Genomic DNA, 26,402 nt, shown 5'->3' with positions numbered 1-26,402 from the left:
TTTATTTAATCTAAGTTTGGTTATCCAATACTTGATCATGTATTATTAAAGGGAGGGAGGAAGCAACTCACCAACTTTACAAAGAATTAGGTGTGATGATGGTGCAATTTGCGACAAGAATTGGGATTTAATCTAGTGGGCTTAATTACAACGAGTATGTATAGTAGGTATTTTCATCATGATTTTACAAGTGGTATAGGCTAATGAAAAATATGAATCGAGTTAAAAGTAACGCAGTCGATGATCCTCAATGCAAGCAGTCTAGTGCAAAACAGACATCTTTGTACATGTTTTTTTTTTTTTTTTTTTTTTTTTTTTTTTTTTTTTTTTTTTTTTGTGGGATTGTGAGCAGCTAAAGAGGTATGGAGAAATGTAGATGGATTAGCTAGGGACATTTACTTCATCAAGTTGGGGACTCTACAACAATGTCAAGCCATCAAGATAACCAACTAGACACCCATACCAAATTTGACTTGTGCATATTTTAAAGTTTTAGAAAATTAAGCATAGTCATCCAAATTAAAGAAAAATTAACAATTCATTTTGACTTCTTATGGATTTCCATAATCTAAGAAGTCACAATTTGATTAAGGTTTATAAAAGAAGTCACAATTCCATAATCTACAACACAAAATCGAATTGTGACTTTTATAAGCAATATGGAATTGTGAATTTGTGACTTCTAAACTAGGGACATTAGAATAGTCATTCAAAAACAAACTGTGACTAAGTTCGTAGACGCATCTAATTATAATGTTTTAGAAAATTAAGCCCATCTCTTTAATTTTAGACATTTTCACCTTCATTTAAAAATTTGATCTGGTGGTTAAAATGTTAATCTTTTTACTCCTAGCTCCAAAGAAAATTAAGTTAATCAAATTTAAAATTCAATCAATTTGAATTCACTCATAGTTGGTAGATACAAAGTTTGTCTATGATAATTTTTTTAAAAATTTATAAAGATTTGAAACATAATTTTTAAAAAATAAAAATATAAAGTGAGTATTCGGTATCATAATAACTTTGCATTGTAAAAATATAACCTCATGTACGTACTTATTAACAACTTGTGCAACTTATTTAAGTACACATGAAAGCATGCCTTCTCAACTAATATGATGATAATTTAGATGTGGTTTCTTTCTCATTTAAATTATTGTCATACCAATTGAAAAGCGCAAACTCTCGTATGCACCTAACAGTTCTCACCAACAAATCTTCTTATTGAAAGAAGCTGCTAAGTACAGATACAAAATACGGAGTAACAGAAAAGGGGTAACCGTTGATTTAAGACTACAAAAAATTGAGGGAATAATAACACTACAGCTCTTCAATCATCCCTATTACCTAGCCTTAGCTACAGTTTGGTGTGTGAAATTTGGCAAAATTCTTACAAAAAGTGTAATGTCCTATAAGGTACTCATAACAGCTAAAAGGACCTGAGAGGCCAAAGGCAAAACTACTCATTCGCTACTTCGTTTTCTTCACTCCCGGATGAATTCGGCCTTCTAACAAATCGCCCCTGCAACATGACATGAATCCTGATTTAAGTAAGAGATATAATTATGGAGAGAAATGCAAGATATCAACGGTTAACTTAGGATGATCACAGCATACACTGCATACAGATGCAAAGCATGTAACCTAAGGAAACTCGCTCACATAAACAAATGGACTGTCTGATTAAAAGAGAAAATTAGTGAAAAAGTGCAGGAAGATTTGTATTGCATTTTCAAGAAGTAGAAAATCTTCGCAGTTGCAGGAAAGAACAATTATATTACAAAGAATTGACTGAAACTTTCTAAGAATTGTTAATAGAACCTGAACATCAAATAATCAATCAGCAAAAGCTACAAGTACACCTTCAGTACAAGTCGCACGCACGACCATAGGTCTCAAACAACATACTCCCTCTGTCCTTGTAAAAAAAGTGACAACTATTTAAAATCATCCAAAATAATTGCCTCCTTACTAGATTACAAACGAAATTTGGGCTTTATAAATTATCATATGCCTTCATCAGTATCCTTAACCAGGAACATAAAGCAAAAGGCTTTGAAGTTGCAAACATATTAATAATGAAGCATAATTATGGGCTTATGGCATACTGTTTGAAGGGTGGGTGGAGCACATTACATATAAGCTCAGAAAAACTAACCAAAACAAGCACAAACACATCTAAACAAACATATTTCTCTTATTTACATCCACGTAAGGTAGAAGAGCCAAAAAAGGCACAAAGCACCATGAACAAATGCACACCCACATATATATAACTTTGACATGACTGAGATTGAGCACTGACCGAATTGGCATAGTTGCATACCTTCATTCTTGGTCGTTGATCGGCATTAACTTTTCTAACTTGATATCTAATCTTCTTTGAGAAGAAACGTGTTCGCCTTTTCTCCTTATACCGCTGAACACTTGCTTCCCTCAAGGCTCCAGGCTCACCAAATAGATCTATTTGCGCCAATCTTGCTTGCTATAAAAACAGTTCAATCCTTTAGTTTCTATTGTTTTATTAATTATTCCATCATAAGTGAATACAAGCATGCAAAACGCTTCTATCTAGAAGATTAACTGTGTTAGACAAAAATGTTAGCAAAAAAAGCATCTATGCAAACCCTAATTTAGAGGCCTGCACAGATTAAATAAATATTTAAGTAAAAACGGAATAATATAATATGTATTATAATACATAAAACAAATATTCTTCATTTTGTCTCACTTGATTAAATTAATCATTTGCAGCTGAGGTATTGCCCAAAGAAGAAACATCAAAACTGGAAGTCTGGAAAATTCCAAAACCGGAACTTTTTAATTAGGAAAGAAAAGTTTGGTGACCGTTTAATCCAAACGTCAAGTATCATTAGGCGCCAAACACTGTCCAACTAATTTTCTCAATCCATACAAGAGAGCGTTTATTTCCCCTTCACTATAGTCTATATGCCCTCATAATATTAGTCAGTCTAAAAGGAGCAGGAATAGAGTTTTTTAGACTCTGAATAAACACTTCATTCATAAATCTCTAATTGAACAATAGTTCTATATATGAGCAATGAAACCTTGAAGAACTTAAATGAAACAGAGGTAAATCTAGAACATACCAAGGCATCACTTCCAGAAAGCTCGGAGCCCACAATGTCATCGGAGAAAGGCGAGCCTCGATTTGACCAGGCATCCAAAACCTCATCATAATTCAATTTCAAGAGCACCCCAGGGCTGGATTTAGAATTTGGAGTTGAATTTTCCTTGCCTGATGATGTTGAACTGGATTTAGGACTTGAAGACGAATTTTCCTTGCTCAAGCCTGAACTGGATTTGGGAACCGACACTGAATTTTCTTTCTTTAAGGTTGAAGGAGAGGATTTAGTGTTCACTTTTTCCAATTTTTTCTTCTTTTCAGCTGGCAAAGTCTTGCTTAACCTTGGTGAAATTTCACCAACATCAACAGCAGGAAATCTCCACCAGTCTCCTTCGTCTTTTTGTCTAAATGCCTTGGCCACTCCACCTCTCATCAATCCGAATCCGAAATCAAATCTCCCACCTAATCCTAATCCTAATCCTAACCCCACTGGATACCCATAACAGAAACTAACCGGGCCAACACTAGCATCATTGGAGCAAGCAGTGGATTCCCCTTCAACACACACATTCACATCCCCCATTATGCTGTCTATGGCACCCTCCCCGATCTCTTCATCAAGGATTGATTCCGCATCGAAATCCTCGTATCCATCACATAAATCAGAGGAATTCGTTTGGCAACCAATTTCATCCATGTCATATGAGCATGACTTACCATAGGCAGTTGAATCTAGCTGAAAAACTGGTTTCTCAACTGGGAATTGTAGGAGCAATTCACCAGAGGGTTCTTCACAGGAAAAGGAAGAATACTCGCGAGGTTTGATGAATTTGCCAGGCTTACACATATCCTTGGCAGGGAAAATATTTGGATATGCTGTGGAAAGCAGAGCAGCTGCCTCATTGTAGGTCTGATTTGGGCGTTTCCGAGGAGTCCGTGGTTTACGAGTTGAGATGGCTAGTGGGGAATTGCTTGATTCTGATATAGTCGAAGAAGGCGATGAAGAATGAGAGGTACGGGTTGAAGTAGAGGGAGATTTAATAATATCAAGGTCAATTGCATAGGCAGCCCGTCCACCACCACTCAAGCAGGAGCTCATTGTTGAAATGAATCTCCTGGCTGAACTTCAATCAAACAGGCCTAATTCAATTAGAACTCAACGATGAGAGACTGAACAAGATTGAATTAATCCTCATTAGCTTCAAGAAGCTTAGCAAATTCAAAGGTGCCAGAATCAGGGATTGGATGAAGAAGACTCAATTTCAAAACATCAGTTATCTGACAGTGGCACAGAACTAAGAAAAAAAAAAGTAGAGCTTTGGACTCAGCAAAGTTGTTAGATTTAGTAAGCTTTTGAGAGGCAAATTCAAAACTTTACTAAATGAATAGCAAAGCAAAGAGAGTGAAAACCAAGCTTCAAGCTTTGTACCAAACTAGGCAAAAGGCCAAAACCCTGAACCCTAGAAAAGCACTTACTATCAAGGTGAAAAGCAAAAAGATGTCTAGAGTACACCAAACCCAGTTTGCAAAAACAAGGAAAGTTTCTGAGTCCTAAGCTTAAACCCTGAAAAACCCCATATATGAATTGACCACAAGAAGCAATTCTAAAAATTTGTATTGCTAAATTGGTTGTGTAGGAAGACAATGGATTCTCTTTCTAATTTATACAGAAGCAAGGAAGGAAGGCACAAAGCTCAAAATTCACAAACTGAACAGTGGATGGGTTTTGCAGTGAAGAATCAGAAGTCAGCAAGATGAAAATATACCCGCTGAGAGTTCAAAAGAGAAATCTAGCCCCACAATGAAAACTGAGGGGGGTTGGAATGGAAGGGAATGGGGGAGGAGAGAGAGTTGATGGGCGAATTGTGTATATGAGCAGGTCACGGGGGATGAGATAAGAGGTAGTAAAAAAAAATCCGTTAAAGAAGCTCTGAAGATAGCAAAAGCAGAAGAGTGGGACTCTCAGAAACAGAGAGGTGGGATTATGTGTTCTTATGAGTAATGAACTGATGGTTAAGAAAAAAGGGCAAGAGCCAACCTTTTCTTTCATATGCCAACAATAGTTACTGGACCACTATTCTCTCTCTCTTCCTCTACTGTCTACACCAAAGTATTTACAATAATTTAACCAGCGGCATTGACTACAATGCCCTTGAATTTGAAGTACATTCTCACTTCTCAAAGGTACTATGTTACCATCACAGAATTCTTTTTTCACTGCAGAAAAAATTATCATCCAGAAGGAGATTGATTGCCAAGTGCCAACACACTAAGGGGTGTGTTCTCAGCTCTCCCAAACTTATTCTCGTAATCTTGATCATGATTTAAACTCGGGTAACCTTTATTAAATTTTATCTGAGGAAAATACGGCTTATTAATCAAGCTGCCAAAAGTATCAGACATGTTCAAAGTGTATATAATCACATTTTTGGCGATCAATCACTATAAGGAATATTGGATGCCTAACTCATTTCTTGATGATGTTTTATATTTCAGAGAAATTTGCAGAGCTTTCTGAATTAATTGGCCCCATCAACTTTCCAGAGAGCTTGCAGATTTGTAGTAACATATGTGATGCAGCCAAATTTTCTGCACACCGATTACTGAATTCTAAAAATTGTAAAAATCCCTAGATATTTTCAAAGTAAAATTAAAATTCCAAATATTTCAGTCCAAAATTCTAAATAAAGATCGGTTCTTTTTTGTTGGCCTAACAATAATCCTTATTTATTACTCCATATGCTATATTCATCATATAATAATCAAACATGTGAATTAAAATATATTTCATGGAAAACAAACTCCCTAATAAAGATTGACTATGTAAAACTCTTCTTTTTTTTTTTTTCTATTGTCAGAAGTTTAATAAGTCAATCCTTCCCCATGGAATAATAAAATGTCTAGGGTGCATAACCCAAATAATTCACCTTCTCTCTTATTATTATAATTATAATAATTCACCTTCTCTCTTATTATTATTATTATTATTATTATTATTATTATTATTATTATTATTATTATTATTATTATTATTATTATTATTATTATTATAGCAAGAATAACACAGTAATAATTATAGTTAAATGAGAAGGGCATAAAAAATAAAAAATAAAAATTGAAGATTGTGGCTCTATATGAATCTATCCTAATCATGGGCAAGTATGGTGGGCTAGGTAGATTTTTGCTGAATTACTGAATTAGCTACCCAACGGATCTACTAAAGTAATCAATCCACAGTCATTTATTGCCCATTTATATTGGAAGTTCTCTTATCCGATGACATGGCAAAATACTATTGGTTGTCCGGATTTTTTACGGCTGACCTGGAGGATACTTTTATAGGTTGGTGGCACTTTCACGTGTATCTAGAAAGGAGAGAGAGAAAAAAAAAATAATAAATAAAATAACTTTTGGGAAACTAAATTAAAAAAAATTTCCCTCAACGCGGCAGCGAAATGATTTGCAACTTTTTGGTGTGTTGTGTCCAAATTTATGTGTGGCAGATGACCCCTTAACGTTGCACTAAAAACCTCCTTCAGATTTCGGATTAGAATTTAGAAAAAAGCCAAGGTTTCGTGATATTGGAATACTACTACTTGCACATCATTTTGCAATCGTTATCCTTTTAAGCTTACAGCGAAGCCAAGAGTCGTATTTTATGAAAATGTGAGGCTTTTGTCTATACAATTTAGCATGTAACAAAATTCCACCACTCTTACAAAGATTGAATCCCGTATGATGGAGACTCAAGATTATTCTAACCCTACACTTTAACATTATCTAAGATATTAACCATTTGATAAATTGAAGTTCCAAGTTTACAAATACTCCACGTAGTGATTTAATTAGTGACTTATTAAGAGATGATATTGAGCATAGGTTGCAATGTGAATATGTGATCAATTGGAGAGCAACCAAAATAAATATGCGAAGTAAGCTAGTATATCAAAATATTTGATGTAAATTTTGGAAGATTATGATAATATTTCAAGGTGAATCCATTAGTATAGAAAGGATAATGGACACTGACTATATGATTAGTGAGTAGAAAGAAGAGAAATCAAATTAGATATACTGTCTCTCTATACATCTTTAAGTATCAGAGGCATATCTACATGAAAAGGGTAGACACTAGCCTGCCCTTTTTAAATTATTTAGTTGTATCATAAACGAAGTAGTAGAGTAATACGAAGTAGTATTTATGTTTGTATTACACGCATGTTTCAATATAGATGGTCATGTGTTTTTATATTCATGCCTAAGAAAAAATTTGTCGGCCTTTCCTAATTTTTTTTTGTACTTAAATATCCTATATTTTGTAAATAAATTTTTATATAATAACTCAAAAATATACTTAACGTTGTACTATTCAAAAGAAAAATATACGTAACGTTGTAATATGTTTATAAAAAAAATTTTAAAAATTAATATAATGCCCTATTTGGAAATTCTAAATACACCACTGTGACTATAAAGTATACTTTCTCTGTTTTTTTTTAGTTGACACCTTTCTATTATTACGCTTGTCAACGAATGTTTTTAACGCTTAATAACTCTTATTATCAATATTGTAAAATTATAAAAAGTAGATATTAATAAATTATACATCAAGACAATTCAAACAAGATCTCACATGACTATATTTTATCGTATAAATAAATCACAAACGCGAGTCAAAGTGTAGTGTGTGAATAGTGTAAAAGTCAAACGGTGTCAACTTTAAAAAAGCAGATGAAGTAGATAATAATGAAATAATCACATATAACTACTACTCATTTTTATAAAGAAGGTATATTTAAATCCCTCCTCCATATTTTGTGAATACTTTTCTAATGAAATGTGATGAATTGAAATTAGCATACACGGATAAGGATCCTCTTTTATTATCAATGATAATAATCCTAACATTTCTTATTTTGCTTGTCAGCTTTAAACACTACTAGTAATAATTATCATTAAGTTGATAAGTGTCCAAATCTAAAGAGGTTGGCAAACAAGATGGGACATGGACAGTGGACACAACATATGAAACATAAGCATATGACATGTAATTTTGAATTTTTAACCCTTTTAGGAAATATTCATACAACATTCAAACTCCAATGATTTTGAAAAATCTTGGACATCTTATAGATAGTTAACTAATATGAAAGTATATCTTTAATGCCGCACAGCAATTAAAGCTCAAAAAATGCTCCATATGTTTGAACCATCAATAGTTGGGTTTGTTTAGTTGGGAGGGAACGGGTAGACAGAAACATAAAGATTTTGATGAAGGGGCAGTTTAGCCAACATATTTAAAGGTAAATGAAACTAGTTGCTGAAGTCATATAAGATGTAAATACAAAGTACCTTGGACATTAATTTTAGAAGTTAAGACACCACAAGGAAAACGCAGGGGCACCATAAAGAAAAACGCTTGAATCATGAGCTTCTTTCTATCTTACCCAGAAATATAATGAAAACCAGATAAAATATTTTGGGAAAAATAAGTAAGGAAGCACCAAAGTCGAGCTTACCTCGATAGAGAATCGTGAGTTGTTGAGGTCCTTTGCTTATGAGCTCATGCTGTTGTACCTGGTAATGGAGACAATCTTCAACAGTGACTTCCAAGAGCTAAGTTATCCTGAATTCCTGAGTAAAGTTGCGTTAATGACTGAAGTCACATGCTGAACGATAGAAATAGAAAGAAATTTTTTTTGCATCGTCTATAATAGAATCAGTAATCACAGTGACACATTTCAACTGCCGTTGTCTACAACAGTCATCATGAAAGGCATGGAAAAGAATTCCATCCAATGAATACAGTGGTACAGTGCAAATATGCAGAACTCTTTGTTCTGCAATATGCTGAATGATGAGAGAAATTGTTGAAAGTGTTTCTATACTAGAAATGCAATAGTAACACTTCATCAGGCAAACCCTTTTCTCCAGAAAATAGGTGATAAAGATGGGTCCTTTTACTGCCAAAAACCTATGTTAGCATATCACAAAACAGACTGATATGTTCTGATGACAGTTAATTAAATTACCATAAAACTTACAAAATCATTCTAGAATTCCCATACTCAGCAACGCATGCAGGCCCCTAGGCATAAATTACTAATAAAATAAAAATAAAAACAAGATTAAATGAAAGCAGGCTGTTCACAAGAGGGTCTGTAATTCTGTATTGTGAAAGAAAATCATCTGAAGCCCCTTTCCCACCTGCTTCTCTAAGCTACAATCAGTTGTCAAGAATAAAGGAGACAAATGAGGCAGTAGTAAGATACCACTTCACAATTCATTCATCAATATTTCGAGCAGCTTGGCTGGAACTTAATTGATCATTCAGCTCAGGTAAAACACATCAATTCACTTAGAGAAAATTTGATTAAATTAATTATAAATTGATCACTCTTGAGCAGACATAACTTTGACATAAGCAAATTCAAGTTTTAGTTGACCGCTAGCAAAACCTCCTCAAGCCTTATCCATGATGATCCTCTCTTCCTCCATTCGCTTATAGTGTTTTCTTCATGTCATTCAAAACTCCCTCTATCCAAATCATATTTGGCCTCCCTCAGCTTATTACGAAATCTCCATTATTCTAAGCTTCAACTTCCTTACCAACAGTCCAGCATATACTTTGGTTGACATCTTACATGCCAAAACCACGTAGCTGATTTTCCCTTATCTTATTCTTCAACTCCATCTATCCTTTAAATATCTAAACTCCTAATCTTATCTATCAAGGTGTTCCCACACAAACATCTCAATATACACAACTCTGCTACACTTATTTTCTTCATATGATCCTTCCTATATGCCAATAATTCTCACCTGTACAGTAACACCAGTCAAAATGTTGTCGTATAAAATATTTCTTTCAACCTTAGCACACTACAATCATGAAATAACCCAGGCATTATTCTCCATTTTTTACCACCTAGACATAACCCTGTTGAGTTATATCCTGATCGAAATCCATTTCTCTAAAAATCCGATTTGAGATATGTAAAGCATTCACTAACATGTAACTCCTTGCCATCTAAAGTCAATAGAACTCAGTACATCTCACTCAATAGAACTCAGTACATCTCACTTCTTCTCCTCTGAATACTAAAATGATACTCTGTATTACTCCAACTTAACCTCCAGATTTGAACGTTTGTCTTTATCGCTCCAACTTAGCACTCACCCCAATGTTTGTTCTACTAACCAAAATGATAGCTTTCCACTGCTTTTAGGGACGAAGAATGAATAATAGGAGACAAGAACTGGTTACGTATAGTACGAATACAGTGTAGTACATTCAAAATTTTGAGCATGCAGTGGGTATGCCAGCCATCTATATTATTGCATTTGCATTCTGGTATGTTATCTAAGGGAGAAAGAATGGAGGATACTTGGAATATACAGGATCATTATGAGGGTTTTATGTGACTGGAAAGAAACTAAGAAAGGATATTTGTGGTTAGCGAAATTTTCCTTTCACCACAGTGTTGTTATATGAGGATTTTCCAAGATTATCATTTGATATATACAACGCTTGGGTGGCATGCAATCATCTTCATGGTGGAGGGCTAATCCTCAATCGATGTATACTCTGTTCACAAAGTTCAGTACTCGTAACATTTTGCTTATCCCCTAAAAAAAAGAAACAAAAGAAAGAGAAAGAACAAAAAGACAACATGTAAGAGAAGGAAAGGTGTATATTAAATGGATGGACTGTTCTGAGGGTTTTGGACTAGCAGGGCAAGCATTTATAAGTATCAATGAGGCAGCGATATGTAAACTATGAAACATAAATTAAGCATTTACAGCCCCAAGGGTTCAGACTCTGTGTGCTTAGACTAAAATCTGAATGCTAGAAAGTTAGAAGTTAGAAAAGACATGAGCTATTGTCTTCCAATCCAAAATGACACAACACACAAGTTTGCAAGCAACCTAAGAAATGCTTAATAAATCAACAGAATCCATTTAATAAAGACCACTAGTGGGCAGGATATCAATAAAGTGAAGAGTAGAGCAAGGACTTCTGGAAGTAGCATAGGGGTATTGACTACATGTTCCTAAAATCACCCGATAATGAGGAACAGAAAGTTCTTGATTTCAGAAATCTGAAGATGTACCATGGACACATATGCCAACCGTAGAAAACTTATAAGAACGATGTGAACACATTGCTATAATCAGTCATATATAGCATTATTGGAGGCTAGCTGACTCTTTAAAAGACAAAGTCATCTGATATCAAGGTGCATCGTGAAACATAAAAGCAACTTCTTAATCTTACATTTCTTTATCTCATGAAATATAACAGCAAATTTTTATGATCGTCACAAACATCTTCTCTTCCTCTATTCAAACAATTAGTACATGTTAGCACCTCTACCCAAGGTAATATTATCCCAGGATCATTGATGCTAGATATAAACATAATGTTACAGAATAATAAAGCTAATTTCAGGGCAGTTATACACTCTCCCTGTTAAAACAATACGAAGTTAGCTTAAGTTAGCTTCAAACCCAATAGAAATATAAATAAAGTCACCTTCAGTAGAGCAAACACTTCATCATTGTGCTCAATTAACATTGCGAAATATTTCCTAAAGGAAAAAGGGAAACTTAGCAAATTAAGTTAACAGCCCAGCAGCTAGCAGAACTTATCTAGCATGAATTTTTGGTTTGCCTAACTAGCCGGCATATATCAGTTCATAAGCAAATGCTTTTCCGGAACTGAGTTTATTCTCCAAAGTCCAAACTTAATCAACTAGCCAGAGCACTGCACAAAGCCACACATACAACCTCTACTGCTCCTGCTCCTTTAAACACCAAACCCTTGCATGATTCCCCAAACACAAGCCCAATTACAATCCCATACAATCTTAACTTCTTAATCCATAAGAGCTCAATTGCTCTAATGTTCCTTAAATCCTTACCTAATAATCTAGCCAGACCCAAGCACTAAGAGAGTTATTTGTAAAAAATAAAAATTGGGTTGAGTGGTTAAAAGGATGCTCCTGCATCAACTATCTACTAGTACTGAATGAATAGTGGATAAATAACAAACTGACCTCCCTAGACCATCAAGTAGCTGGAGACAGATATAGGACACATGTTGTATACATAATGTTGGCTGCTTTTACCATTGTAATAGAAGCCAGCATAAATGACAGATAAAAACATGAAATAGGGCATGGCTATTGAGAGTTAAAATTGTCATAAGTAGCTTTTTCCTACAGAGCTTTAGACAACTAAAAAGTTATGTCTGAGATTCACTGTATCCTTGATTCCTTTCCCTTGATCACTCCAACTATCAGCTGCTACGAAATCAAGAGACTCCATCTATGAATGAATCAGGGGAGAAATGTCAAGTTTCCCCATTATATGGGCTTCCATGACTTCCATATTCTAATTTGGAAAGTCCCTGATAATCGAATGCTCATTTCCTTACAACGAACAAAAGCACAAGCCATAAAGTAATAATTCCATTACTAGCATTTATCATAGACTTACCACTATCTTCTTAAGCATCTGTTAACATGTGATGACTTGAGTTTTGACAACCACCCCCCCCCCTCTCTCCCAATCTCCCATGTCGCTTATCAAAGCATTGCCCTGGAATATCCTAGGTAGGATTCAAACCAACAAGATCAAGGGCATGGTAAATGCCAAGAGATAGATGGAAAGCCTACTTCAAACGATGTGACATAATAGAGTCTACTCTTTATGATTAGCACCGAAAGTAACAATGAAATGGTCACCTTGGCATCAAATAATGAATAACCATAAGTTTGACCAATGCTTTTCATCACTAAAATTTGGTAAAAATTATGAAGTACTTTGTATATAATAATTCTAGACCGTTGTATACAATCAACAAAGTTCAACCTCAAAGAGCCACAAGGAAAAGGCGTATCGACATGAGACGATACATTAGAACAAAATGAGCACTATGTACCAAGAACTACCAACAAATTCACAGTTAAACAAGTAGAATTCTGGCAAAAACTTAGTCATCAGCATAATGAGAAGATAAATGATCGACAAACTCTCATTGAATACAACTAATTAGTAATATCATTCAATTTTCCAGAACTCGTTCGTAAACGAAAATTTTCAAAAATTGAACTAAAATTAGCGCAATAATTCAAACCATTACCAAAGTGAAATCTCAAAATAGCGCCAACTTCTGTACTCTTCTAGCTGAATTCTCGAAACAACGAGGCGTGATCGATCATAACCGCAAGTTAATTTGCCCTAGAAATCAAAATTTCGAATTAGTAAGCCCTAATTGCCGAAAAACAGCGTAAAATCAGATTAAAACTTTATAGATAAAACAGAATAGGATGAAATAGATGAGAGAGAGAAAAACAGTAAGTATGAGATACCTGAGAATCCGCCATTGAAGGTGGGAGAGAAAGCTCGGATCAAAATTGGTTGTGTTACAGAAGGTGTATGGAGGACAGGAGGAGAGAGAGTGAGATTGCGGGAAATGAGAAATCCGTTGGAAGAAAGGAGGGAAGGAGGGAAGGAGATCAGGAAGAGAAATAAAAGGTAGTTGGGGTTTGCCATCTTTGCCCAATTGGATTGAGCAAAAAGATCTTACAATCTCTTATGTGGCACTAGCCAATGAGAACTTGACCTCCTAATTCACACGTGTCATTCGTTGGACAAGAGGACTCGGATCATATTCGGGTGAGTAGTTATTCAATTGAGTCAGGTTATATGCAATTCCAAACTTTCATACGTAGTGTAATCAAGTTTCGCTAAGGTCATATAAGATTTGAATAGTTTAAATTTAAGTGTTGAAGCATATTTCAGGTAAATGTTGGATTAAATTTGCTTACTCATGTTTCTATGGGGATGTTCAGTATATTCAAAGACAACCAAGCATGCAATAGATTATTACAAATTTAGTTCACCAAAGCCTTGCTCAATCAAAGTCCAACTTTGAACTAGCTTGCCATGTCTTCTATGTGGTGCTAACCATTAACATTGCTTAATAATTTCAAGCATATCCAAGATAAATTAATATTCAACGAACAAAAGAGAAGTTAAATATAATGAGACTAATAAAGATGCTTGCTTAATAATTTCAAGCATATCGAAGATAAATTAATATTCAATGGACAAAAGAGAAGTTAAACATAATGAGACTAATCAAGATGCCTTTTACAAGGTCAAGTCCAAGGGTCTGTTCTCATTGACTGAACTCAGCTGAACTTAACTGAACTGAAATGAATATTTTATAAGAGAAGGAAATTAGGAGCTGAACTGAACTGAGCTGAACTAAACTGAACTGAACTGAATATTTTATAAGAGAAGGAAATTAGGAGCTGAACTGAACTGAACTGAATTGAACGGAACTGAACTGAACTGAACTGAACTGAATATTTTATAAGAGAAGGAAATTAGGAGCTGAACTGAACTGAACTGAATTGAACGGAACTGAACTGAACTGAACTGAACTGAATATTTTATAAGAGAAGGAAATTAGGAGTTGAACTGAACTGAACTGAATTGAACGGAACTGAACTGAACTGAACTGAGCTGAACTGAACTGAACTGAACTGAATATTTTATAAGAGAAGGGAATTAGGAGCTGAACTGAACTGAATTGAACTGAACTCAGCTGAGCTGAGCTGAACTGAACTGAACTAAGCTGAGCTGAACTGAACTGAACTAGACTGAACTAAATTTCAACGTATGAGAATAGGCCCCAAGTGTATTAGGAGCTTGAGCCAATTTTTTGCTTGTTATGGAAGAGTTCCCAATGAACAAATATTGATCGTGAGCGTATGGTGATGTTGGTGCACATTGTTCCTATAGTCTGCTTAGTTGCCCGTGCTCATGTCCTAAACCTAGCTCCATTAAACCTAGACTCAACAAGTTTGTAGCCACGCTATACAATAATAAAATATTGTAGTGATTGTAGTAATGGATCAAATAATTGTTTTACTAGTAGTTATGATTATTTTTCTATATATTGCCAACAATTAGGTACTTCAAATGTTAAAAATCAATGCTCAACATGATACATGCAATGGGCTAATCATGACACGACACATAATTGTTATCATCAGACCATGGGCCACAAAAAATCACACAATATGACTTAACACGATAAATTAATAATTCTTAAACCGGACATAGTATCATGTAAGTTTGAGTGGTCATTTTATAAATCTTAATACGACACTTGGGTGTCAAGCCATGCGCAGGACCTAGCCATCCTCATAGCACACGAGCTCGTCACGAGGACTGGCCCCATAGCCATTTCAAAGATTTCGACTACACTTACCGTCACTTATACTAGGATAGTCGATAGTATGATGTGTGTGTTACAGTGTTAGAGACTAATTAAAGAGAGAAATGGGTGTTTAGTAGCTATCAAAAAAACCTAGGTTGGTGTAAAGTGGGCCTACAAAACGCTTTTTCTGATTGGGTCAAGGGCCTCAAGGCCATATCGAAGAGTTGACCTGGACTTCACGTGAACAATTAGTTCATGGCGAACAAAAAGAAAGGCAAAAGCCCAGATCGTGGGCCTTCTTCTTAGTTTTATCTTTTTTGTAATTTTGAGATCTGGCTAGTAAACAGATAAATAAGTGCAACTACTAATGTATTTAGCTGGAGCTTTGCTGTTTAGGGAGCTGGCCCTCCTTCCCTTGAACTTTCTATATACTGTAGAGTGTAGACCTAATCAATAATACGGATTACGGAGTACTACCTCTGTTGTCAGACTTCTTCAACACTTTGACTTTTGCCACTCGTCATGAAATCTATTGTCACCATCGTTGTAGCTGCTAATACATAAAGAAAAACATAATCTTGCGAGATCATATTAGATTCATTTAATTATGTATTTTCAGAGATACTAATAGTTACGAGTTTTATTACAAAGTATAGTCTCCATCTACCAAATACAAATAATGTAACATAAAAATCTAACATCAACCATAACTTTAGTTTATTTTTCTTTGGCAGCAGCGTGTTGAGTATGTTGAAAACAATAGTTTATAGAATGATTAGAATGGTAGCAATAATAACGTTGGTTAGGTTAGGACTTACGAGTTCCATGCATATCAAATTTGTATTCATTCGCACACCAATGCTCGTGCCTGATTGTGGACATGTCACATTGGTTGTATATGTTACATTTGCAACCATGGCGTGGTTGCTGCACGTGGCCCTTTTTTAATCTCTTAAGTTTATGGGCCCCTTTATTTGGTAGCCTATCTTGTCTAACTTATGATTCTCCCTGTTTAAATAAACCATGATTTGATCATATATAAATGTATACTTTGTATTTTTAAATGCATGAACTCGGAATTTTATAAAATTAAATCTACAAATTTGCATCATCTATAAATTATACAGTAAGAGCTAAAATTAACTAAAGCAACACAAAAAATTTCTTAATTTTCTTGTATGTCATTGTGGAAGGCATTAAGGTGTAATTTAATAATTGTAACCCTGATATAATTTTATAAAATTAAATCTACAAAATTGCATCATTTATAAATTATACAGTAAGAGCTAAAAATTAACTAAAGCAACACAAAAAATTTCTTAATTTTCTTGTATGTCATTGTGGAAGGCATTAAGGTGTAATTCAATAATTGTAACCCTGATATAAATAAAAAGAAGTACAATAAGTTCTTTCAATTTCTCTTATAAAAATATTGTAATAAAATTTTTAATACCTTGTCACCTTATAAACATAATGTCAAAATCATGACTCATACACTGAACAGTTCTTGGTGGTTAGGTTCCAGTCCCCTCCCAATTGTGTTGCGGGGGATCGAACACGGGTCCTCCCTACCAAGTGTAGTCCCAATCACCACTACACCAACATCCAATTAGTATGACTCATACACTGTCACTATACATGATTGAGGGAAGAAAATAAAGTTTTTAAGAATGAAAATAAAATAAACAATCAAATTAGAATTTCTTAGAGGAATAGATAACTTGTCTTGTAAAATAGATGTATGATAGGAATTTGAAAGGTTGTGAAACTAAGGTGGGCACAGAGAAAAGAGGATATTTCCTCCTATATATAGTAACCAAATGAAAAAGTTTAGTATCATAAGCTAATCACATGTCCTTTTCTATGACATGCTATTTTCCACATAATTTTTTGGAGACTAATCTCATAACAATGGATTGCACCATAAAGTGTCAAGCTCCATCCCAGATGAAAATAAACTTTAAATGAATATGAGACACATCTTTAATCATGATTTTCCTTGCCTTGCCTTAGGTCTTGCTCGTATTGACGTATTGTCTTGCCTTTTCGAAAATGCCCTTAATACGAGCAAAGTTAGCCTCTATTACCACAATTTTTAATTTCTAATTATCACCCCCATTCCCTCTCCTTTTCCTTTTTTTGTTTACTAACCTGGTCAATTGAATTTTTTTCTATATTAGTACGGGATCAATATTTTATTCTCACAAACACCACCCGATATAGACCGGGTATGATCACACATCTACACCACACCACCGATACGGTAAATCATGCGGTAAAACAGTAGCGCAGGCGGTGGTAGAGAGTGGTGGTAGGGCCAAGAAAGAGGTTAGGTGGGAGCACAAATGATGTGACCGTTGACCAAACAAGGAGGGCCATGTTGATGGTGTTTGGGCTATTTGTATATCATATAGAAAAGCTTTGATTGAGCCCCTCATGTCTATTGTTACAAGCCTTGGGGCTACACATTTGGCCCACCAACAGTTAGTAAATACGACTTGGATAAGGATTTTGGATTCTCTTAGATTTTTTTTTCTTCCACTTTTCAAATTCCTTCCATTATTTATTCAATAGGGGTAAAAAACTAAAAACAATCATCTCTTCATCTTAAAATGATTTATTTAAAAAAAAAAAATTCTTAAAATGATGTATATATTCAATAATATTAAAAGTTAAGAATATTAAAAATAATATATTTTGAAGCATATTATATTACGAGTAGTAAATTCGTAACTACAAAAAAACTTAATACAATACATGAATAAAATTATGTTTTAGTATTACGAATTTCAGATCAAAATAAATGACATGATTGGTAATTTTTCTTTCTCTCTCTTACCTTTTTTTTTTATTACTATAACGAATAATGAAGCATAAAATCCGAAGTTACGACCTTATAGGGTCTATATAGTTCTCAGTGTTAGAAAAAACAAATACGGAGTAGAAGTTAAAGTGAAATGAGACGGTGAGGAAAATATTTAAAGGATGACATCAATTCTTGTCAAATTTAGGCCTTATTTGGTTGGCTATATATTTTGTGGAAAGTCAAATTTCTCATAAATTTCATTTTCACCCTCTTGTTTGGTTGACTTAAAAAATTGATAATGAGGGCAATGAAAATTTATGGAAATTTTGACTTTCCACAAAACATGGGAATTCACTAACCTTACCCTCCTTAATAAGTTGAAATTCTATGGAAATTTACTTCCTCCATTTTTAATCAAACAAATTTATTAAATTTTCATAATTTTGATGATGTAATTTATTTTCAAAAATTGAAATTTTATGGGAATATACACTTCGGTGATGAACCAAACACCCCTTATTTCTAAGATAAATTCCTTGTCAAAATTAAGTACTGTAATATGGAGTACGAGTAGTACTGTGTAACAAATAGAGAAATTGTAAAAATGAGATAAAAGATTGTTTTTTGATTGGCGAGTGTGAAGTGCCTTGACTAAGCAAAACCATGTGGAATTCTCATGCTGCCTTGTCAGCATAAGACCCCAATTTGCCATTCCCAAGAAATCCATTACTCTAATGTAATCCCCCAATTAAGTTTTTTTTTTTTTTTTTTTTAGCTCCGTATTCAATTTTCAAAATAAAAATTTCTGAAAAAAAAAAAAAATGAAAATACATATGGAGTATAAAATACATAAGCTAATACAAAAGCTAATGAATGTTTGAGGGATGGGCATTAAATAAGATAAGGGTAATGCTAGTAAAGGCTACACATACAATTGTTGTATGTGGTCCCTACATACAACTTTCATTTGTCATGTTTTCATTGGCTAAAATAACAGGCACAAGTTCCATTAAATTCAATTTATATTTGACTCCTAATTTTCTCCCATTTTCTATTGATGTGTAAAATTTCTAATGGTGTTGTATGTAGGGATAACATACAATGGTTGTATGTGTATCAGCTCTCGGGTAATGCTATACATATATAAGCATTAAAAATACTATGGAGTGGAGTATTGAAAATTAGGAATTTATAACAAAAATACGCGTAGATCAGTGTGTTTATGTCATGATTCCCTAAATTTTTTCAATAGTGTTTTTAATACTCATACTTATATGTAGGGAGTATGTACTGTATAACATTTTCCATAAGATAATTATAAGTAGAATTATTAGGTAAGAAATAAACATTAATTTTATTATTGCGTACATTTTAGTATGCATTCTAAATTTAATACTATTCCGTAATTTACATTAGATTCCATAATTTACAATAGATTCCATAATTTACAATCTCCTCTATCTCTATTGGAAAAAAAAGGGAGGGGGGGGGGATTATCTGAGAAAGATACTGTATCTCTGTGTTTTTAACCGGAGGGTTCTGTAAATCAGCATTATTACTTTTAGGTAATACTTAATTTATTTTATTTCAAGAAGAAAAAAAAAAAAAAAAAAAAAAAAAAAAAAAAAAAAGGAGTATGGGACAAAAAGTTAGCTGTAAATGCAAGAGACGATTTTAGCCCATAACTTATCTCATAATTACACCACCAGCCAACCTTCAAGAGCCCAGAAACGCATCTTGCAATTACTTACGTATGTGTTATGTGTTGTGTACTTGTGTTTCCAATTCATAAAGTAGTAATCAATTATGGATAAAATAATTCAGGTTCAATCACATTCTCATAATAATTTAGTAATTGTAGTTTATTCTCCCTATCTTCAAATTATTGGTTATTTTTTATTTATATTTGAACATTTCAATTTTAATGGATGATCTTTAAAAGACTAAAATTATGTAACGGTTCATGTTGCAACACACTTAAATTGTATTTAGTTTTACCTTATGTATAATGTTTGTGTCAATGTAACTTATGTAAGTGAGAGATATCACTATATCAGTATATAAGTATATAACTATAACTTTTTTTTCCCTCTTTCCTGAATGTCAAACATATTTTCTAATACTCACTTTAGTTATCAATTGCATTGTTAATCAATTTCCTCTATTAACACTGAAGTAGCTACTCCGCATTGATTGATACACATTTATGGTTATGGTTTGTAATCCTCAATACTTGTAAAAAGTCAACTAACATGCATAATTTTCTTGACACTAATGTGTATGTCAAAAAGTATGATTTTAAATGCAACATCAAGTTTACCAAAAATGCCATGCGATTGGAATCAGTGCATATCCTGATGTCAACTTGATGCACTTCCCTGTTCTTTAACTTCTTTTGGGAGAGGGAAAAATATGGAGAAAAAATGACTCAACATTAAAGTTCAACTCAAATGCAAAAGTAGAAAGGAAAAAAAAAAAAAAAACTTTAAAACAAAGTTACCGGAGTAGTTAGTGAAAAAAAATGAGAATATAAGGGAGATTGTCTAAATCAATATGAGGTCTAACCGTCTAAATATACCAACAAGATCGTTGGTATTTTTTAGACTTTATATTGGTACAAATACTATACTAATATGAAGTACGGAGTATAAATATATCAACAGACACTTGTCATCCATGACAATAGTAATTATGTGCATAGACTTTCTCGAATACATAAACATGCTTCACCTAAATTATGATTAATTTGCTTATTTCGTACGACTGTACGAGTACATAACAACATTTGACATTTTTTTTACCCTGCAATTTATTTCCATTTACGTGTGACCTAGAAGGATAGGCAATTAAGGAAGACAATTAATTCAGCATATTACTAGGTCAAATTTGTTAAATGATGCTATCTTTTAGCCGAAAGTTACATTTCAATCAATCCAATGAGAAGTGTACATTACTAGAATTAATGTTTGATTAGGATCAGTTCTTTAAAAAGTTATGTGTTCTTATCAAGGTGTTGATTTGACAAGTATCATAAATAATGTCACTTAACATTGCTACTTTGAGTACTTTAGGCTAGGTCTTCAAGCAATTTACTCTAGTAATTTAATTTTCACGTCAATCAATCATAAACCTCAAATAAGTTTGTATGATATTGAGTGCAATATCAAGTTCAAATCCAAGACTAATGATGAACTTTATTGTGTGTTTGTAAAGAGGGAGGTTCTCTTTTTGTGTTTATGTAAAAGGGCTAGTAGGAGCCGTGTAGCCTCACTAAAGAAAAACGAAAGCTTATTGAACCATAAATAGAGTTCAAATTCAAATCGCTTCATAAATGACCTATATAAACCACTCGTATCAAATAAACTAGTTAGCATTCGTAGTACCAACGAAACATGAATTGTAATCCAAGTAGCAGAATCAAAATGGTCTTTGGCATGGAGCTAACCATTCCATAACATCCAAATTTTACATCCACAATCTAGTAATATGGCTGCCCTACTTTCCCAAGGCAAGGCACCATGTTCACTTGATCCACTTGGCTAAAACTCTAAAAGCCACAAAGCCAACAAGTTGAGCCTAGGATAAGTCAAAGTGGTCCATTAGGTGGTCAAACAACCCGTAGTATGAGCCCCCAAAGCTATCTTGAGTTCATTACTCAAGCTAGGTTCTGATCTACTACGTAGATTCATTAATACATTGCCAAATGACAAATCAATTGTGTCAAACACATTTTCTTTTTATTGATAATGACTTGATTAAATTCACCCCACAATATATTTCTCGCGTTTTAATAACCATAATAAGACTCGCCTCACTTTCCAATCATAAATATGAATCAAACCTTAACTACTTCAATCCTAAACATTAACTTATTTCTTATCTTGAAAATGCTAGTAGATATTTTGTATGCTAGAAAATTTTTTATCTTAGTATAATACTCCCTCCATCCACTAATTAGATTCCTGCTTCTCAGTTGTGCTAAAACCTAAACTCCACCCAAAATCACTTGACTCGACCCAACCTAATTAGACACGACACGTTTATGAAAATCAATTCCAAACCCAAAATCAAGTCGAACAAACATGAATCGAATTGATCCAATTCAAACCCGATTCAACCGGCCTGACAAACACCTCTACTATGATCACCAAGCCTAAATCCTAGCCGGGCAACCCGAGTCAACAAGGATGAAGATCCAATTTCCTAAAAATGCAAATACCACCATAATTAAAAACAAAGTTTCCTTGATTAACAAAAATAATGCTCCTAGGGAGTTGGAATAGTAACTTTTAGCAACAAAATTAAGGGCATCTCTGCCACCCTTTTAGGCATCCCTATAACTTTCTCTCTCACTCCCACGTTCATCCATATGCTCAACCGCAAATCTCTTAATCACCAAGTCATTACGTATCACTAATTTCACCCTAATTACACTTTAAATCAATTAATCACCCATTAATTAAACTACTTTATTAACTGTATAATCACTTGTACTTGATCATCAACCAGATTTGCGGCTTAAAAAATAAAGCTGAAAAATTTGTAATCAACATATTAATACACATTAATTCAAATATGCTAATTGCAAAACCCAGAAACAGAATTATAAACAGAGCAAGATTATTCAAGAAACAGAGTAACAGAACAACACAAATTGCTTCGAATAGATTCTAGAAGGTTTTTTCCTTCAATCTTTAATTTTCTGGGATTTGTTTTTTCTTTTTGGGGATATTACAACTTGCTATTGAACCCAATAAAAGTCCTATTTTATGGAAAACAAAATTTTAAAAAAAAAAAAATAGATCTGTACAGTATATGATCTTAGAACCCTAATAATTCCTCTTCTTCCTCGGACGCCAACAAAAGTGTGATTAAAGTGCAAAATCAAAATCTTGAATTGGGTATTTTTAATCATCTAAAAATCTATCTCGAAGAAAGAAAGAGAAAGAAAAAAGAACCTAATTTTAAAAAGAGAGAAAAGATGAAGAAAAAAAGAAAAATTCCTTCTTTTTGGATTCTCTTTCTAAAAAAAGATTTATTTTTTTATGCAAAAATTCTCTAATCTTTCTCCTTAATCAAGAATCAGCATAATCTCTCCAACAAAGGAGCATAACAACACACCTCCGCATGATATAGAACCTTGCTCTCTGTTCTTTAACAAGACTCGCACATTTTCTTGAGAACGCACACCTTCTGTTCGACGAATTGCCTGAAAGAAACGACGATGAATTTGAAGAAGATTTGGAACTCCCGACGCTTCTTCTGCTGCCATCTTTCTTCGATAACTTCCATTTTTCGTCGAAATATAACGCCGGTGTTGTTGTTGAAGATGATGTCGATGTTGTTGTTGTTGAAGAAAACGCAGTTTCTGATGCCATCGTTATTGCCAGAAGAAATTGAAGGTTTTTAATGGGGGTTTTGATAAATTTGAAGAATTGGGTATTTTTGATTGCAGAGTGAAAAACGAGGAGAGAGAAAGAGAGATTGAAGAAGATGATTATGATGAGAGAGAGGATTTGGAAAAGAAGATGGGGTCTGCTATTTATTTACAGGTTGGGAGAGAGAAGGGGTGACAGATGAGTGTGGCAGTGGGTATCACCTGGGCCTCCGTTTTGCTTCGATAAGCCCACTTTCCTTTTTTATGAAAAATAAAAAATATTTGCAACAATTTATACGAAGTATTATACTAGTTTAGATTTCTTAAATAAATACAGTTTGAATATTTTAGGAAATTTTTAAACGTATGATTATTGCTCTATAGTGTTAAGGAATTGAGGAAATGAAGTGATAGATCTTTAAATCAAAAGAAAGGAATACAATTGCTATTCAATTTACTATACTTTGATTTTTTGGATTAAAGTTGTTGAAAGAACTTACTTAGCTGATTTATGAAGTATCACACAAAAGAAAAAAAAATCCTTTTACAAAAACTGTTATAAAAAAATGACATCATCAATAGTCTTAGGTGGAATTTTTCTTACAGAAAAGCGACACGTATACAGTTTTGAGGAGAAATGACGTGAGCAATGTTTTGTTTTAGTACGAGTAATAATAATAAGTTAATATATACTCGTAATTCAAATTATTCGTATTTATTTAAACGTTGATTATTTGATGATCTATGTGAGTATTTAATACATAGTACAAAACATAAGCCGTATTCTTTTGAGCTTATGAAAAGACACAGCAGAGCAAGATAATGGAGCCATAGTCAGCCGAAATTTTGTTAAATTTATCTTAAATATATTTTATTATCATGACAAATTTTTATATGTGGCTAGCCATAATGAGGATTACCTCGTTAGTGTTATAAAGGTTAATTGGATTACTTCATAATGTTATATGGATTACTTGTTCCGTCATATAGAAATTACTACGTTAATATTAGAGGTCAGGGGTTACTCGTTGAGTGTCAAAGGAATACTTCGTCAGTATTATAGAATTACTTGATCAACTTACTTTTCTTTTTACAACCGGCCACACACTACACAGGACGAGTTGTATTATTATTATGTGATGGTTTGACTTTTACATGAAATACGTAGTATTATTTGTTTGCTTGCTATAAAGAAGAAGTATACATAATCGTGTAAATTTTTGTTAAATTTGTCCTGAAATACACTTGGGGCTTATTCTATTCAGATTATTTTCAGTTCAGTTCAGTTCAGTTCCAATAAGTTAATTCCTTCTCTCATAAAATCTTCAGTTTACTTCAGTTCAGCTCCAATCAGTTCAATTCATTCAATCAATCAGAATAGGCCATTGATTATCAAATCAAAATCAAAATTATTAAAAATACAAAATACTTTGTATGGTATATAAGATAATATTTTGTTACTGTTACAATTTTGGTAACCTAGCGTAGCAAGTGTAACAACGCTCAAATTGTTAATTTTGTTTTTTTTAAAGATAATTATTTGAAAATTAATATTGTAATGGTATAGTGAATTCCCAAGGCACACGTCATGTTTGGATGGAAGTGAGGTGATACATTGAAAATAGGAGAGGAATGGAGGAAATAGGAGTTCCGCATTTTGTGATGAAAATTCTTAGGTGGTTTGGATTTACTGCCTTAATTTTCGTATTTACTTGGTTAAAGATAATTTTAAGATTGATTGTCCCCTATCTTTTTCACGATTTTAAGAGTTTTAAATAAGATAAATAAAAATAATTTTTGAGTTTTGTTAAACATGCACTCATAGTTGGACTTGTTCTCTAATTTGTGGATAAAATAGGAGAAATTATAGGAAATTTTGCGTTTTAGCAAAATAGTTGGACTTGTTCTCTAATTTGTGGATAAAGTAGGAGAAATTATAGGAAGTACTCGGTAGAAAATTTCACGTTATTATTACTAATATTTTTTCTTTTTGGAAAACGTTATTATTAGTGTTCGTTATTTAATTAAATTGAGATTTGCTCTTGAGTTTTGTTAAGCAGGTAGTTAGACTCGTTCTCTAATTTGCGGATAAAATAGGAGAAATTGTAGGAAATAGGAAATTTCACGTGATTAATTAAGAGTGCTATTCAGTGAGTTGAGAGATTTGTCCTTGAGTTTTGTTAAGCCAGTAGTTAGGGCCTGTTCCGATTGACTGAACTCAGTTGAACTGAACTGAACTGAACCGAGCTGAACTGAATTGAACTGAACTGAACTTATTAATTAGTGATTTTTAACTACGGATTAGTGATCTTTGATTATTTATTGATATTTATTACTATACATATGTGTATATACAAATGTACATATTAAAATATTTACGAAAAATATACTATATAATTATAATTATAAAATGTATGGAAAATATATTAAAAACTTGAAACCTCTAATTTTCTCAATGAGATTAACATTAGAAATATGTTTCAAAAAAATAGAACCATTTGAACAATGAATTGTATCAATATTATTATTGTTATTATTTATTGATTATTATTATTAGTATTATTATTGTTATTATTATTATTATTTATTGATGATTATTATTATTTATTGATTATTATTGTTAGTATTATTATTATTATTTCAATTATTATTATTATTATTATTATTATTATTATTATTATTATTATTATTATTATTATATACTATTTATTATTATTATTTTTGTTGTTGTTGTCGTTGTAATAAGATCTTAAAAGAATGAAATTTGGCTTTATATCATTAGCAATATCATTAGACATAAATTAAGAGCTGAGCTGAACTGAACTGAACTGAACTGAACTGAACTGAATTTCAACGGAACAGAACATGCCCTTAGACTTGTTCTCTTATTTGC

The 26,402-nt window shown here is 33.1% G+C and overlaps 1 protein-coding gene across 4 annotated transcripts; it reads right to left on the bottom strand.

Moving 5' to 3' along the window:
* Positions 1–1,003: 1,003 nt before the first annotated feature.
* LOC145642352 (protein CHLOROPLAST IMPORT APPARATUS 2-like) lies at positions 1,004–13,602 on the bottom strand. 4 transcript variants are annotated; one of them, XM_081693494.1, is made up of 6 exons: positions 13,465–13,602; positions 13,236–13,333; positions 8,608–8,722; positions 3,111–4,228; positions 2,306–2,485; positions 1,004–1,522 (listed from the first exon to the last, which is right to left on the bottom strand). In XM_081693494.1, exons 4-6 carry the CDS (start codon positions 4,185–4,187, stop codon positions 1,460–1,462), a joined length of 1,320 nt encoding a protein of 439 aa, XP_081549620.1. In that variant the 5' UTR covers positions 4,188–4,228; positions 8,608–8,722; positions 13,236–13,333; positions 13,465–13,602; the 3' UTR covers positions 1,004–1,459. The 4 variants fall into 4 exon arrangements, with proteins under 4 accessions (XP_081549620.1, XP_081549621.1, XP_081549619.1 ...); XM_081693495.1 differs by having other exon boundaries at positions 8,608–8,714; XM_081693493.1 differs by lacking the exons at positions 8,608–8,722; positions 13,236–13,333; positions 13,465–13,602 and having other exon boundaries at positions 3,111–5,196.
* Between the last annotated feature and the right edge of the window lie 12,800 nt (positions 13,603–26,402).

Source organism: Chenopodium album, chromosome 8 (assembly GCF_948465745.1).
Source record: "Chenopodium album chromosome 8, dcCheAlbu1.1, whole genome shotgun sequence".
NCBI lineage: Eukaryota > Viridiplantae > Streptophyta > Magnoliopsida > Caryophyllales > Amaranthaceae > Chenopodium > Chenopodium album.
Note: the sequence above shows the minus strand (reverse complement) of the source record. Positions and strands in the feature narration are given on the sequence as shown.

Excerpts from the sequence above, each read along its gene's own strand:
- LOC145642352 (XM_081693494.1), bottom strand. The coding sequence starts at position 4,187 with ATGAGCTCCTGCTTGAGTGGTGGTGGACGGGCTGCCTATGCAATTGAC. Across the intron at positions 2,486-3,110 it reads TTTCTGGAAGTGATGCCTTG|CAAGCAAGATTGGCGCAAAT; the intron begins GTATGTTCTAGA and ends CTGTTTTTATAG. Across the intron at positions 1,523-2,305 it reads TATGCAACTATGCCAATTCG|GGGCGATTTGTTAGAAGGCC; the intron begins GTCAGTGCTCAA and ends GTCATGTTGCAG.